This window comes from Copadichromis virginalis, linkage group LG6 (assembly GCF_057382275.1).
Source record: "Copadichromis virginalis isolate Kocher_CV1m ecotype Utaka linkage group LG6, C_Virginalis_male_GT1.1, whole genome shotgun sequence".
NCBI lineage: Eukaryota > Metazoa > Chordata > Actinopteri > Cichliformes > Cichlidae > Copadichromis > Copadichromis virginalis.
The window spans coordinates 42834181-42851415 of record NC_140623.1 but is presented as its reverse complement, the minus strand read 5'-3'; the positions used below and the strand labels follow the sequence as shown (position 1 = coordinate 42851415).

The following is a 17235-nucleotide window of genomic DNA, read 5'->3' as shown; positions in this document are numbered from 1 at the left end:
ATCTGGTGTTTGGGGCCGGTAACATGTTGCATAAAATAAAATGATTTCTCTAATGTTAATAAATTCTGTATCAGGGCAGTTAGAGAAATCATCCATATGTAGATTAAATGATTTGATCAAAATAAATATTTACAGGTCAGAGGAGATAAAAGGAGATAGAAGGAGTTAAAAGAACCAGGATTAAATGGGACACAGTTTAGTTCAGCGGTCCCCAACCCCCGGGCCTCGTACCGGTCCGTAAGTCGTTTGGTACCGGGCCGCGAGAGTTGAGGCTCAGATGTGAAATGTATGGTTTTCAGGGTTTTTATCGGTTTTCAGCGTTATTTTGTTATCGTTTTGATCGTTTACTCGGTTTTCCTGGGTCTTTTCACGTGTGTTATGAATAAATCTTCTTTTTTTCGGTACCGGTACTGGTTTTGTTTGTTGTATTTATCTGCGACAGCTCAAAGGCCGGTCCGTGAAAATATTGTCGGGTATAAACCGGTCCGTGGTGCAAAAAAGGTTGGGGACCGCTGGTTTAGACCACTGGTGCTCCTCCACCATAAAGACTCCATCACAGTGCAGGTTAGTACTGAGTCTGGGTGCACAACTATGGAAAACACTGGAGTTTTTCTCTCTGCTCCTTATAATCGCAGGAACTGATAAAGAGGTGGCCGACTGAGAAAACAGGTGAAGTCTTGGTATCAGTGGTTATGCAGGTTAGCAGGCGTGACACGGTTTAGTAGTGATGGTGACAAAATATCAGTAATAACATGATTTTAGGCGACACGCTGATCTGGGCTCAGTCCTACACGAGTGAAAGGTTAGTTCAATGATTGTGGGCAGATTGAACCCCAGAGGTTTGGGTGAAGGGGTTGTTTCAAAGTTCAGGGCGCTGGAGGACTGTCTTTATTCCTGCAGCAGCCCTTCAGCCAAATGTGCAGCTGATGCAGCTGGCTGAAAAAAACCAAACAGGCAGAGGACCAGCAGACTCCTCACAAGGTGCACAAAACCTTGTTCGAGGGTCTCCAACTGACTGTTTTTAAGTCATTAGAGCCAACTAGTGCTGAGGCTTTGTGGTGAATTTTCAACAGCTGCAGATCGGTCGGAGTAATATCCTCCACACAGGCGCCATAATAGCAAAAGGCACGGCCACCATGTTGGACCGTAGAGGTGCCCACAACCACACTGTGGACAGGCATGGCTTTGAGGAGATGGCAGATGATGTGGACCTCAGGGGCAGTACAGCATTTGAGGTTGGAGATGCAGCCGTCGAGGCAACAGGAGGAGCTGCAGCAGTGCTCAAGACAGAAAAGCCTGGATGCTCAGCTTGATGTCATGCAGGTGTTTGCACTATAGCCAGGTAACTGGGAAGAGAAATGGCAAGGGAGCCCAGGAGAGGACACAGCTGACGAGTGAGGTTAGTGAGGCATCCCTGTCAGCCATTCCCCTCCTCAGTGCTGAGTGGCACCTGGTTTAGTGAGGATGTAGATGGAGCACCACCCTTATTGTCCTTTACCACCACCCACACATCTGGATTGCAGGTTGCAGACTCTGGACTTTGACCTCGCCCATGAGGAGCGGTCACATCTCATCAGACATAGATAGATTGACTGAGACGACAGGCCCTCCTGTAGATGTGGCTGAACTGGTTCCAGTGGAAAGTGGTTTGTGAGCAGCTGGGGCTGAGCACAGAGTGAACGGGGAGCAGGTTTCTCTACTGAGACGCGTAGAGAAGCCAGGTGGTTAGCTTGTGTGGTGGCCATAGATGAAAACTCCAGGATAAGCTCGTCCTTCATCCTAAGGTCCTGCTTCAGTTGTCGGGTATCATCTTGTAAAAGTACGTCAGTAGGTAAAGCCCACAGACAGCTGTAGCTTCAGGGCAGCAGACAGCTAGCAGACAGGCTAAAAACAAGGCTAGCTAACAAAGCCCTGGTAACAGACTAACAAAGTTTGGAGGTTCGGCAAGAAGACGTCACAGTCTCAACACCACCCAAGAAATAGTAAAGCCTTAGAAAACACATGTGGTTTGTCCTGTTCACACACCTGCCCACTGTGGGCGTTCACAGGGATGTTTGCTGGCAAACTCTTTATAATAAAGGGAACCCGATAAAGAGAAATGTGAATATTGTGGGGAAGATGAAATAAGAGAACATTTTTTAATGTCACTGTCATAAAAATGCAGATTAGAGACAGCAACTTATTCCAATCTTAAACTGTATATGACTGATATACTGAACAGTGAAAGATGTCAGGACATCTACTAACACACACTGCTTGTTCTATAGCATTTTATGTGATGTCTTTGAGGGCAGGGGCATAGTGCGATAACGTGTTTGTGCAACAACCACAAGAGTGTGGGAGGAGACAGCGGTGAGAGCTGTGCAGCAAACAGCACAAACAGTGAACAAAGCAACAGTGTGTGCATGTTTGAGGGTTCCTGCAGTGGCAGACGTGATAAAAACTCAGACGCTTTGGTGTTTGGAGTAAAAATCTGCCAAAATCAGCTCTGTGATGACCTCCTGCAAAAAAAGGGAGGAGCTAAAACGGCCTCTCTTGAGGATTATTCTGGTGCGTGCTACATACCAGCTGTTGGCAGTAAAGTCCAACACTGTCTGTTGTAGACCATGTGGGTCTGCCCACACCTCCCCATATGAACTCTAAGGGTCTGTTTGTTGGGTAAGCAGCGATCCTGGAGCAGGGCTTTGAATTTCAGGTGAGCTACTCTGATGTCACAATCAACACAAACTCTTTTTGTGCTCGTTTCCCTTCAACCAGCAGCTTCTGACTGTTCTGTTCAATCGTTTTTCTAAACGTCTCGGTCACATCTTTCCTGTGAAGCTCTGTGGACTCAAAACCTCAACTTCTGTGGAAGCCTTTCTTCTTGGTGTTACTGGTTAAATCAACCACAGGTAGCGTGATGATGATGAGAGGAGATTTACTGCAGAACTGTCTGAAAACAAACCACACGAGTAGGGATGGGTACCAGTATCTGGTGCCATTATTGCACTGGTTCTGACATAAACAGTAGTAACCAGACCGAAAACCAGCACACATTTCGGTGCTTTATTTTCCTGAGATGTCACACACTTTGGATTCTACCCAACCATTTTACCTTTACAAGGATAGTAGGCGGGGCCAGGTACGTAAGTTCTGTTAGAGCAGAGCTACAGATTGAAAATGCCCAAGGCGAAGCGGTCAAAAGTCTGGCTGTACTTCACAGCAAAAGATGCAAACTCAGCAGCCTGCAAGAAGTGCTTTAAGCTGATACTGTGCAAAGGAGGTAACACCTCGAATCCGATGAAACACCTGGCGACGCATAGCGTTTTTTTAAAAGCCGAGAAATGCGCCGTATTTGATAGCTTGCTGCGAGACCTCACACCGAGCACATCTACTGCGGGTGTGGTGCCTGTTATCGGACCCGGAGCAACATCCCCCAAAAACCCGAAGAGGAGAGTCCTGGCCCCTAGTCCTGCCAGTGTAGCAGGAATGATGAGGATGATGATGCAGCAGCAGCCGTTCTTCTCTGCGTGAGTAGCTTAATGTTGTTCGTGTGTAATTTACGTTGAGTAGGCTAACCACGTTATTACATTAATGCATGTAAGGTGAACTAGCAAACATCATCATAGCTACATGCGGCTGTCTTCTTGTTTGATGGCAGATACTCCCTTCACCCTGGCCAAAAAGGGTAAAATGACCAAAGAAAAAGTGGAAAACAGTTAAACATGAGAGGTTTAGGACAAAGTTTGTGTTTTTTCCATTGTTTAAGCACTGCTTCCAGCCAAGAGTGATACCATATATGCCCCATAGCTGCAGAAAAGGCTAACATTGTTATCTTTTTACAAAAAAACAGCTGAACATGAGAGGTTTAGGACAAAGTTTGTGTTTTTTCCATTGTTTAAGCACTGCTTCCAGCCAAGAGTGATACCATATATGCCCCATAGCTGCAGAAAAGGCTAACATTGTTATCTTTTTACAAAAAACAGCTGAACATGGGAGGTTTTTGGACCAATTTTGTGTTCTCCATTCTTTAAGCACCGGCACCGTTTCAAAAGTACCGGTTTAGCACCGGTATCGGAAAAAACCTAAACGATACCCATCCCTACACACGAGAGACAGCAGACTGCCAAACCACCGTTTCCTGTCAAACTAGCATCACTATCAGCAGAAGGTGCTGAAGAGGACACAGAAGAAACAAACGCTCTGATTCAAATCCTCATGAAAGGAAGAAAACAACACAGAGACATGATTCTGTGTGTGGGTTCCTGTAACTACATGACTGTCGTTGGTTTCTACGACACAGACAGCAGCTTTGTAGTCAGACACAAACATTACAGCACAATGTGTTGCTTCATGATGGAAACCACAGCTCGTGTTTTGTAATGTGTTCCTCTCACAGCAGCAGCCACAGGAAGTCGCCATCAATAACAAACCCGTCAAAATAAAAGTGTCTGTTCTGCTTGTTAGGCAGTGTAACACTGTAGGCCACACAAGACTGACAGGTGGCAGCTGGGCTGTTCACATATACATGTTTGACTGTAAGAAGTAACTGTTAATGCTTCATAAAGAAGTTCAATACCTTAGAAACTCACAGGGTGCTGTGCTGAGCTGTGATTGGGCGATAGTTAGGCACTAGTGGGAACATGGCCAATGAGGCTTTGTGTTACTTCTCTGTGGATTAACGTGACCATGAAATGGGAAACATGTTCAAGTAAACAGGAAGTTTTGTGTTTTGGTTAAAAAAAGCTGTTAAATAAAAACGTGTTAATTTCTGTTGTTCTGCAGGATTTTCTAAGAACAGTGTTTAAAGTTTCTGCTTTGTCCTGTTCTTTCATTCACTTTGTACACATCAGTAATGTTGGTGAAAACACTGAAGTCAAAGCTGATTATTCCTTTCACACCAGACATTTGTGGGATTATAAGAACAAAAAGCTGTTTTTATTCTGAAGTGATGATATGACCAAACTAATGAGGAACATACAGACTGAGGTCACATATGGAGCTGGGATGTTACACAAAAACATACCAGAGTAAATGTGAGACTTACCGTACACTGTGAGCTCATATGATGATTTCCTGGTTCCTTTTCCTGTTTTAGAGTCAATGACATAACTCCCTGAGTCGTCCCTCTGCAGCTCTGTGAGTGTAAAGAGTCCAGAGTTTCTGTCCCACTGAAGTCTGTTCATGTAAATGTCCTCTAATATTTCAAATATCCCGCCTTTCACATCAGCAATATTCGTTCCTCGATATAACAGAAATCCTCTCTCCTGCACAGAGTCAGGTAGAGTGATGTTTCCTCCCACAGTGCCCGTCAGGTTCTTCTTCACTTCCTCAGAAGCAGAAAATCTCATCACTGTAAAATATGAAGAGATCCAACAGTCAGTGAGAACTTTAATGAAAGTGATCAGAGATCTTACAAAGAGCCACAGAAAGTAAGTGAAGATTAACTCCAGGCAACATGAAGCACGAGGAGGGTGAAGCTGATACATGTGAGCTGCATCAGTGACAGGAGGAACTCAGCCTCACACATTTTACACCAATCACAACAACTTCTTACTTTTTGATCTGGTTGTGACAAACTAAACATTTACAGCTGCAAAAAGATCGTTGGTGTCGAATAATGTTCAAATGTCATGAAGCCACATTTTATTCACAATAGAAGATAGAAAACATTTCACATGTTTAAACTGAGAGAGCTCATTTTTAATCTGATGGCAGCAACACGTCTGTAAACGCTGGACGGGGTCATGCTTCCTCTGCAGACGTGCGGACTGATCAACTTGTTTGTTTCTGAGACACTCTGCGTCTCGAAGGCTACGTCCAGACGTACACGGGTAGATTTGAAAACAGAGATTTTCTGTTTCCGATTAAAAAAAAAAAAAAAAAAAAATCCTGTCCACATGTAAACACAGAAATGAAGGAAAACGCTGCTAGGAACATACCAAAGCAACAGGTGGTGATATATTCCTAACCGTGTAGAAATGTTGGCCAATCAGAGTTCTAGAAGCCTGGGTGGGAAATAGTAAACAAAGATGGCGCAGAGAAGCAGAACTGAGTCGTATGTGTGGAGGGACCGTAACTGTGTGTATGTAAGCATGTAAACACTGCAGAGAGTAAAATTAACAGTAACAGTATTTTGTGTAAGTCCGCTATTGTAGAAATTAATTTCACCGAAACAATAACGTGGCGCACAGTGTGACGTCAAAATAGGCGCACACCTTTGACGCTGTGTTTTCTCCGTTTTCCTCGTCCACATGTAAACGCAAAAACTGAGTTTTCAAAAATCTCCACCCTGGCAGGTTTTTAAAGTCTCAGTTTCCTGTGACCGAAAACGCAGTTTACATGTGGACGAAAAGTGGAAACGCAAAAACACCCGTGTACGTGTGGACGTAGCCTGAGAGCGTGTCCAAATTCATGGGCTCCATCTTCCTGAGGACGCATTTGTAGACTGATTACGTCACAGCGACGCGACAAAGGCTGTCCCAATTCGTAGACTCCTCCGAATGCAGCCGACAAATGTGTCCTCCTTTTCTCTGAATTTGAAGGATGGGTCAGGTGTGTCCTTCGTGGCCCACCATATCCCAGAATTCATAGCGCGTCTCAGCCAATTCCAGTTTTTAAAAATGGCGGCCGCTACTAAGTTTTAAAATGACTCTTATTAATCTTTCTTGGTGACAAAATAAACTCTTAACATATTTTCAGGTGAGAATGTAGCTGTGTAAACTTCAAATATCTGCTCGGTTTATAAAGATGTTGCATATTTGCTAGTGATGTGCGATATCACTGATTTCCTTTCCGATCTGATACCAAGTAAAATTCGGGGTGATATCAACGATCCGATACTTTGTACAAAAACATTTTTTACTGTATCTTTTATTGTATCTCAAATTATGGCTTCATAATGATTACAGGACATCAGGTTACTTATTCTTATCACTCAATGATGCACAATTATTATATAGAAATAAAAAATAAATAAATAAGAAGTTGTGCCTATTTGAACACGTTGCCTGCAGCACAAAAGGACTCTGTGACAGACGTCTGTCTCGCCCTAGCAGCACCTGTCCTTCTCCTCCTCTTCAGTTCGCCTCAACATACGCTCGTCATATTCTGTGATATGATTTACTCGGAGGTGTCTGACGAGGTCAGTGGTGTTGCCACAACACCTCACTGTCGTGCCACATGTATGTTTGCACATAACTCCATTTACGCTCAGCCATTGTTGAGAGTGCGCACGCCGGGGCTGCCACACAGTTATACAGCCGTATTTCGCACATGACTATGAAAGGCAGAAGAGGAAGTAGTTCGTTCGAATGTAGACAATCCAAATGGTATCGTTTCTTTCCACTTTGTTCCTGTAAATAATAAACTAAAAAATTACCCAAAATTAATAAAATATCGATATTTTAATATGAGAATCGATTCTAGAATGTAAATTATTGGTATGTGAGGAATCTCACAAAAGTTTGTCTTAATTTTTTTTCTCCCATGTCCCTTGCGGGGCTCCGTACTTTTGCGGTTTTGCTTCCACCACGAAAAAAAACCAAACCCCATCACACTTCATGCCCAGCTCTCTCTCAGTGTATTTCAAGAACAGTTTTCCATCTAAGAATCTTTTTTCTGCATTATTTGCTGCTTATTATGCACCAGTCTACTGTTGTGTTGTCATGTTTCGTCTGTGTGCAGGCAGGAGAAGGACCCAAACGCAAAACTCACGACAACAAAATTAAACTCAAAAAGCTGCTTTATTGCAGAATGGCATGGAAGAACTAAACCAAACTGGGACATGGATAAACTGACACACAGGGAAACACAGCCATGAGGGAGACTACGACACACAGGGCTTAAATACACTGAGGGATAACAAGGGAATGAGAAGGAGAGCACAGCTGGGAGTAATCAGGCTGGACGAGACAAGGGAAGCAAAACTAGAAACACTGACATGAGACACGGACCTTCAAAGTAAAACAGGAAACACGCTGACCGAACTCTAAACATGTAAACTTCACAGCAACTGGGGAGACAGAACATAGGGACCTGAAACATGGTACAGAAAGGCACAGTAGACACAACATGTAACACAGGGAAGCCACATTACAAGAACTAAGCCTATGATAACATAACTGAAACCTAGGGAAATAACAACTATAAAGATCAAAACAGCACAACCCACATGAACATAATGAACTCGCAGGGAAAGAGAAAAACTAAATACAGTGAACATAGAAACACAAGACCTCTTCAAAATAAAACAGGAAACATAAGACGCAGACATGAAACACATGAAGGGCAAGGGAGACTTAACAGGGGTTGGAGGACACAAGGGGAATCTAACAACAAAGAACTATAACAACCTAGGCATGATAAAAAATGAACTTAGAAAACCTAAAGGGCTTAATCATAAACTAAAACTCCAAAACGCTGGGTCATAAGACCCAGGATCGTGACATGTGTACAGCACTGTCGGCCACTGTTTTATAAAAACTTCATTGTATTTAAATGACTTCCAACAAGAAAGCTTAATTTCTGCTAATTATCATAATTGATTAATTTTAATTCAGATTGGAACTAAGCCTGAACCAAGATATGAACCCCAAGTTGTCCTCCAATGCCTTCATCAGAGTTACTGTGTGTGAATGTAGTTTAGTTTGCACTTGTGTTTAGAAGTGGTTGCATGAGTGGGTGTGAATGGGTGAATGAGGCATGTTGCCTAGAGTGCTTTGAGGAGAGTAGAAAGCACTGTATAAGAACCAGTCCATTTACCATCAGGTAAACTTCAGATGTTCATGGTCTTCAGTTTTTAAGGTTATCTGCTATAAAAGGCCAGAACAGGAAAATCTCCTTCATGTTTTTCTGTTTTATCCTGAGTTACTTTGACACAAAGGCCTCTGCTGTGATGTCACACCTCTGATGAAGTATCATTCTTCTTTTTATAGATAAATACAGCGCTTCCTCGCTGTTACGTGGTTCACATTTTGCGGCCTCGCTGTTTCGCAGATTTTGTTTGGTGCAATTCTGCATGCTTTTTTGTTTTTACAGTCATTGTGTTCTGCATGTTGATTGGCTGTAGACCATCGTCAATCTATCTCGTGCTGCGTCTCCTGTACTGTATGTTTGTAAGTTTTCTCCCCAACAAACACAATGTCGATGAAACGTCGGCACCTGCAGGTTCCTTTGGCTTCATTCTACAACACTGAACTTATTTTCCTACCAAGGTTTGAACTTTGAGTGTTTAAACAAGAGAAGGAAAGTGAAAATGTTCATGTCTGTCTGAGAAAAGTGCACAAAGTGTGCAGTGAGTGGTTTTAGAGCCTTAAACCATCTATAATAATTTAAAAATAAAAAATAAAGTTTGCTACTTTGCGGATTTCACCCATTGTGGGTTATTTTTAGAACGCAACTCCCTCGATAAACGAGGGACCACTGTATATTAAACATAAAAATATGGACATGTACTCATAAATGATCAGAATTATAATATTTCTGACTGTCTGAGGCAGAATTTCCTCGATTCAAATGGAATCGAATTGATTCTAGACGATATCCAGCCTTTGGCTACGTGCACACGTACACGGGTATTTTTGAAAACGCAGAATTTTTCTATGTGTTTGCACCTTTCGTCCACACATAAACGGCATTTTCAGTCATTGAAAACAGAGATTTTCAAAAACGCTTGCAAGGGTGGAGATTTTCAAAAAACAGAGAAAACGCAGCGTCAAAGGTGTGCGCCTATTTTGACGTCACACTGTGCGTCACGTTATTGTTTTGGTGAAATTAATTTCTACGATGGCGGACTTACACAAAATACTGTTACTGTTAACCCTCTGGGGTCTCCGGATGCGCTGGCGCGTCAAAATCACATGACCAATTTAAGACGACACAGCTGCAGCGAGTCAGAGTCTCCATTTCAACTTGGGTCGAAAGTGCGGACTTCACACTACATACCAGTTTTTGAATTGTGTCGATGGGCCACGTAAAACCAGAGTTATGATTAAAAAATACACGCAATGTTTTTTTTCTGAACAAAACAGCGGCGTTTACAGCGGGAAGAACGGGAAGAACGGCGTTTTCTACAGACAGCGCTAGCAAACACTCTCCGCTTGTGAGTGAAACAAGAAAAAGAAAAAGCACCCCTTCCCTATTGGTGTTAGAGTTTACCATGTCAGCCAATCAAAAAATGATAAGGACCATGTGACACTTGGTTGTTTAGGGAGAAGGGGCGAGCGAAAGAAAGAGAGAGAGAGAGTTTTCATATGTGAGACATTAGTGACGTTTAGCGTGTTTGGAGGCTGTAGTTAGTGTGTTGTGTAGTTATTGTTTTGTATTGTGTGTCAGACTGCTCAATTTCACATTTTCTCCAAACAAAGCCGTCAAAGGCAGATTCCAGTGTAAACGCTGTTCCCGCATGGAAAACTGGACTGATGCACCTCCTGCTGTCAGACCTGCAGGGTTTAGGCCTGTGCTGTTCTCCTCTGTCTTATACTGAATAGTGATGGGATTTCCGGCTCTTTTTAGAGATCCGGCTCTTTCGGTTCAACTCACTAAAAAGAGCCGGCTCTTTCGGCTCCGAACCGGCTCTTCAGGTTGTTTTGTTGCTTTAATTAATTTATTATTAACAATAATATAAAATTATGCACAAAAGGAATTACTAACGTAAAAAAAAGTGGTTTTATTTGTACATGTTTATATATAAATATATGCGGTGGCCCCTAGAGACAAAACACGTACAAACTCCAAAACACATTTCTAGCATGAACTGAACTTCCAAAGCAGAGCTACTAGATCACTTAAATTACACAATTGAAAGCATGTGTGTATTGTTTGTGTATTTATACACAGGCACTCATATATATTCAAATAATTTTTAAAAAAGTTCATTTACCTGTTATTACCACACACCAAATCCGGTCGTTGGTACTTGCTGGCTTGTGTAGCCACTAGGTAACAAAAGCTCAACACTGCGCCCAGCATCCTGGAGCACTTCTGTTGTCTTTTGAGTTTTTATGTGCTTCTGAGTTTTTTGTACGTGTTTTGGAGTTTGTACGTGATTTGAAGTTTGTATGTGCTTTGTCTCTAGGGGCCACCGTAAATATACTTTTATTTATTCACTCCACATAAAATGTAATAAATAAATCATATAATACAAAAATCAACTATTCACATTTCAAATTTTAACTATTTAAATTTTCAGCTTTTTCCTTTCACAAATTTAAAGTGAAAACAACACAAAACACTGCAAACCACAACACAATTAAATATAAATTATAATATGAAAACAAAAAGAAGATGCATATTCTCTGTCATATGGACCTGCATGAATAAACTTTCTGAATCCTTTATCATCTGCAACCGAAAATAGTTGTGGATGATTACTATACCTTTCTAATGTGACGTTGTTGTCCCTGGCTCTCTTTCTCTTTCTCTCTCTCTCGCTCTGTTCCTGTGCTACTGAGTGTAACTACCGCCCCTCCCCCCTCTGCCCAGCATAAAGCACAAGGCTCAGGTGCGAAGTGAAGCGGAAAAAAAGTGCGAGAGAGAGAGAGAGGGTGAGAGAAAGAAAAAAAAAAAACCCCCACGTGACGGCTCGCGATAAGGAGCCGGCTCGCGTCGTTCACGTCAAAGAGCCGGCTCTAAGAGCCATTTCGTTCGCGAACGACCCATCACTAATACTGAACACAAACTACATTTTTTGGGCTGGCACAAATAATTTGTGTGCCTTCTTATTTGATGCAGCACACCTGGTTGTTCTGTAAATAGTTTTAAATGGTTATATAAAAACGCCTGAGGCCTTGGCTGCATTTTTAGGTAAATAGTACCATATAACTTAGTTGTTTGCAAAACTTGTGCATCATTTTTTAGAAATGTACAATTTCTATTTGCATTTCAAGTTGTGAAAATGATTCGTTAAACATGTTTGTGGGTTTTACAGTAAAAAATAACTTTTTTCTACTCTGATTTTGAATTTTTTTGTCTGAATTTAGATCTTCTGTGCTAATATAGTATACCAAACTGAAAAAAATAACTGGAATTTCAGATATTTGAGATTGTGCTGAAAATAATGATACCAAACAAGGCAAGAAAAACATATTTTAAAGGTGAAATGTAGAGGTAAAAGTAGTCAAACAGCCAATTACACCCTGGACCACAGAGGGTTAATTTTACTCTCTGCAGTGTTTAAAAGCTTACATATACTCACACAGTTACTGTCCCTCCACACAGGACTGCTTTCTGCTTCTACCATTTCCCACCCAGGCTTTACGTCTAGACGGGATTAAAAAAACCCACAAAAACAGAAAATCTCCGTTTTCAAAAATACCCGTGTACGTGTGGACGTAGCCTTAGTCAGCTGTGTTTCCATCTCCCTTACTGCCACTCTGTCTATTTAAGTGCTCCGTCTTCCTTCGTTTGGTGTCAGGTCATCTGTCTGCTTCCTGTTTCCTGGAGCTTATTTCACGTTTTCAACTATCAGTTTTTCCAGGCTCATGTTTAGGTTTTTTCATGGTTTAGGTAATAAATGGTAAATGGCGTGTATAGCGCTTTACTTAGTCCCTAAGGACCCCAAAGCTCTTTACACGTTCAGTCACCCACCCATTCAAACCCACAAAGATGTCATGCACATGCAAAAGCAGCCAATATCAAATAAAACTATACAGGTCAAATCTGTCAGCACAACCAGCTCGAGGAAGTTTTCACACTAAAAAAAACTGTGATAACTGTGAGCTGTGCATTAAAGTTACACAGTGTGGATGAGATACTGGAGCTTGTAGGCACATCGTGCATATTTACATGTTCCTGCTGATTCAAGATATTAAAGGTTTTATCTGCTGGAAATACAAACACAACCAAACATGGTGGAAAGACTACGAGGTGCTTCTGTTGAAGAAAGACGCGTCATTTGTTTTTTTTTGTTGCCTGTCCCATTTGGTTCTTTAGCCGTCAGAATTGTTGTCTGAAGACCAACAAGGAGACCCGATGGATTTACTTTGCCAAATGGATCATCGTGGCATTGCCGTATTGGTCCATTTGATCGACCTTTGTTTTTATTATTTATTATATTTTATTTTCAGATGTTACAGACGGGACAGACATGAGTGAGGGATAGGAAAGGGAGAAAGAAAGAGGAAGGAAAGGAAAAACAGAAGGGGAGAGGGACAGTGAGAAAGGGGGGGAGAAAAAAAACAAAAAGAAAACGCGTTATTTGTACCGTCGTCTTTCTTACAGTGTTTCATGTTTACTGAGTCAGAGCCAGGAGGAGACTCTGAACTGGATGCAGCTCTGGATCGATGCTTAATGGCTTCTAATGTAATATTCATGTCTGCTACATCCTGTTCAGGACTCAGAGTTAGAACATTTATAACCTTCCTCAATTTCAATGGCAAACAGAGGAAGCTGTGTCCTGTAATAACACTGAGTATTAGTCTGGCTGTTGCTTGGTGATAACACAATCAGCTGTCAGTGACCAGCAGGCCAAAGAAATGTTGGTAGTTTCCTGTTAGGCCCAGAGTTTGGTTCCCTTTACAGTCTAGTTAGTATTATTTTACTTAGATTTCTCTCTGTGTGTGTGTGTGTGTGTGTGTGTGTGTGTGTGTGTGTGTGTATATATAGAGTTTCAACATTTTTATTTTTAAACTTTAGATATAAACAAAAAAAGAAAAATAACACTCACACTCTACTTTCACACACCAGACGCCACAACCACCAAGCTGCTGAAAGCCAGCTGGTGAGAGGAAAGATTTAATGTCCGACAATATTTTCACGGACCGGCCTTTAAGATGTCGCGGATAAATACGACAAATTAAAATGATCCGACCGAGACAGAAACTGGTGTTCTGTAAATATAATAATAAACACAAATTCACTGTGTAATTGTGTAACTTTATTAGCAGCGTCCTCCTGAAATGCGCCAACAACACTGAGAGTAACATCCTCCTCTCTGCCCCTTAATGCTCTCTGGTCACTATGGTAACAGGTAATCATTTCTTTCAAAATAAGACACGACTACAACACGGGAAAGACCCGGGGAAACAGAGTTAACGATAAAAGCCCTGAAAACCAGAAATTTCACACCCGAGCCTCAACTCTCCCGGCCCGGTATGGGTCCCTGACCCAGGGGTTGGGGACCGCTGTAATAGACCATAAGTCACTTTTCTGTAAGATGCCAGTTTAACCAGTCTTCACAGGGAGGGGCCGCTTTTCCCGCCAGTGTCTTAGCAAAACATTTTTTTTAGAAGTAAGTTCAGTATATTTTTAGTCACATTTTAATGTTTGTTTAACTTTTATTTTTCTGTTTGAATCGTTCTTATTCCGGACGCTTTATTAAGAATTTGAATAAACAAAGTCCAAACTGAACTAAACTAGAGGTTCTTTTTATTTTAGCTTTGATTCGGACTCCAGTCGAATCATCTGAAGCTGAAGCTTGAATCGGCCCTTTCAAACTTCAGTTTATGAAAACTGGTTCCTGCATCTTTGCTGTGACTGATGACCTTCACTGCTTCACCTTTTCTGTCCACATAAATGTTCCAACATGTTTACTGTAAAATATTATGAGTGACAACATCAGATCATCAGGTTACTTCTGCATCTCCATAGTTCAGCTAATGTGGCGTTTGGTTTATTGGTGTAAACACACCAATAAACCAACAAAAGTAATTTGATTATTTACTCTCTGCTTTTTTATTCTACTCACATGTAAGACGGAACAAAACCAAAAAACACAGTTTTGAACCTGAACAGCAAATTTTAAACACCAAAGATCTTCGATATAATTATCTGTGTCCAGTAAAAGTGTATAATTAATGCTTCTGATCATCAGCCGTCCTCAGCACTTAAACTATGAACTTTTGAAAAGAAACGTCTGAACTGAAACTCCGAATATAAAATATTACAAACGGCTCAATTAAAGACAGAGTGTCGCGGTTACAGGTCCTCAAAGATTTTATTAAAACATTTTAAACCTGGACTGTCAGGCAGTTTGATGCTGTTGATCATCGACGTGATCCAACCAAACATCCGTAAGTTTGTACACAGGCAAAGAAGTCCAACGTCCAAAACTTGAAAGTTGTATTTTATGGTTCATTTATCCAGTTTGGCGAGCATTAAACAAAGATCCCCGCCCCAGTGCATGCTGGTCCTAAACCAGTCCCTTTATTTATAGAAAATGGTCCTGCGGTTCTTCCTGACTGACCGAACAAGATAAACAACAAACCAAAAACATGAAGAAAATTTTAACACAAATAAACTTTTAAATAACCCAAAAATATAAGTAAACCAACAACAAACTCAAACAAATTTCAAAATAATAAAAATAATAAAAATAAAGAACAAATAGCTCCAACATCAGGTTTAAGCTCCTTGTTATTCTCATTATATATCCTGCCATTAAGCCTTATTATTAGTAGTTTGAAAATCATTTCCTATCATCTGTGTGCAGACGTGAACTGGGTAAACTGGGATGGACGGTCTTAAGGGAATTACAGCTGGATGGCACAAACGTTTCTGCAGCTGAACGCAGAGTGTTTAACTCTCCAGAGAGCATCAAGCACCAAATTAGGCAACATCTGTGATCTTTCTCAGAGTTAAAGTCACGATCTTGGATTGATTTTTGATCAATCTCTGACTTTTGATGCTCACATCGAGTCTGTGATCCGCTCTTGTTTTTTCCATTTAAGAAATATTGTTAAACTCAGGCCTGTTGTCTCACTTATTAATCAAGTTTTTTTTTCCTTCTAAATGTGATGAATGTGTGTTTGTAACCTTCTCACATTCATATATTTCCTATTCTTACTGAGACCTCTGCTGCGCTTTAATCTGCACGATCACCAGTTAATTTCACTGCTGTGTGTTTATGGACTGTGGCAGGAAGCCGGAGCAGCGAGAGATAAGTCACGTAAGCACAGGACCAAAAAACTATTGCATGTTTGAATATTAGTTTATGTTTTTTGTTCTTTGCTGCACCAAACTGCATGAAAGCTGGAGTAAAAATAAAGTTTCACTGATTATAAAGTGGTGTTCCTCAGGGTTCTGTTCTTGGTCCTCTGCTGTTCATTAACAGCCAAATATCCTTCAATAATCCTGCAGCTGACAGATATTTAAAATACCAACAAGTGCACACAGTCCCACACGAGTGTATGAATATGACCTGGATACAAGTGAGACCGATGATCAGTCCAAGTATCAGAGCACCAGCTTACTGTGAGAGAGTAAAGACTACAGGAGGACAATGAGAACTTTTCCTCTTAAAGATGTTAAATGTGTCATGAAATGAATAAAAATGGAAGAACTAAATACATAAATCTGTATGTGAGAAACAGCACGTTGCACTTTTAAATCTGTGTTATGTTGGTTAATAAAAAATAAACCTGCAGTTTAAACACTTGCAGCTCATCGAGAGTCGCTCTGTGAAGCTGCTTTAATAGAAACCTCTTAGTGACGAGGCCGCTCGTTTCTACTGTTTTTCTACTTTGACCTGTTTCACGGACGCAGCCCGTGTACGTGTTAATCTGTAGATCATCGTCTTCATGTAGAAGAGGATTTCTATATAAATAACACTGAATTGAAAATGATAAAACACTTTAAACGCAAAGTGCTGCACACTGGAAGTAAATAACCAACTACAGTTAGTCTCTGCGAGCATCACAGCCCGTCTCATCTCTGTCACAGTGAAATGCAGCTGCTGTAAACTCACCAATCAGAAGAACAATAAGTCTCATGCTTGACTCCATCGCAGAGTTAAACGGAGACGGTCATGACCAAATATCCCTGCTGCTGTGTCTCCTCACAAGCTGTCCGTCAAAGAAACACTTTTTGAAAACAAGAGGAAAAATATCATAATTAATTAATTTTAATTCAGACTGGAACTAAGCCTGACCCATAGAAGCACTGGCTTAGTGCAAAACGCACCGAGTCTGCAAACAAGCTACAGCTGGCAGACTCCTCCTCCTATACACGCTATAATGGGAAAACGCCGCGAGGTGAAGAAAACACGAGTCGTCATGGGGAACTTTGTAAAAGAACCAGAGGATCTCAGTGGCGCTGTGATGGTGGATGTTACTGTGCTGAGAGTCTGCTGCACTCTGTGAGTTTGAACCATGACTTCAGACGGAATAGAAACACGTGAAAAATGACCTCATAATTTAATTTGCTCTTTATTTCATATTTTAATATATTTTACTTTTGTATTTTCCTACATTTACATCACAGCTGATCTCTGACCGCGTTTGTTCCCCTGCTTCACTTTGCACAGTGTGTGTGTGTGTG

General features: G+C 41.2%; 1 protein-coding gene across 2 annotated transcripts in view; it reads right to left on the bottom strand.

Annotated features, from left to right (window-relative positions):
• The window catches only part of LOC146708575 (T-lymphocyte surface antigen Ly-9-like), a 28015-nt gene extending 11091 nt beyond the window's left edge, over positions 1-16924 (bottom strand). Inside the window, exons 1-3 of one of the 2 annotated variants that reach the window (XM_085460600.1) lie at positions 16879-16924; positions 16664-16778; positions 5027-5332 (exon numbers count right to left, since the gene is read on the bottom strand). In XM_085460600.1, coding sequence (XP_085316726.1) covers positions 5027-5332; positions 16664-16700 — 343 coding nt within the window. In that variant the 5' untranslated portion in view covers positions 16701-16778; positions 16879-16924. Of the gene's footprint in view, positions 1-5026; positions 5333-16663 lie in introns of both variants that reach the window. The other variant, XM_085460599.1, reaches the window with a different exon arrangement.
• Between the last annotated feature and the right edge of the window lie 311 nt (positions 16925-17235).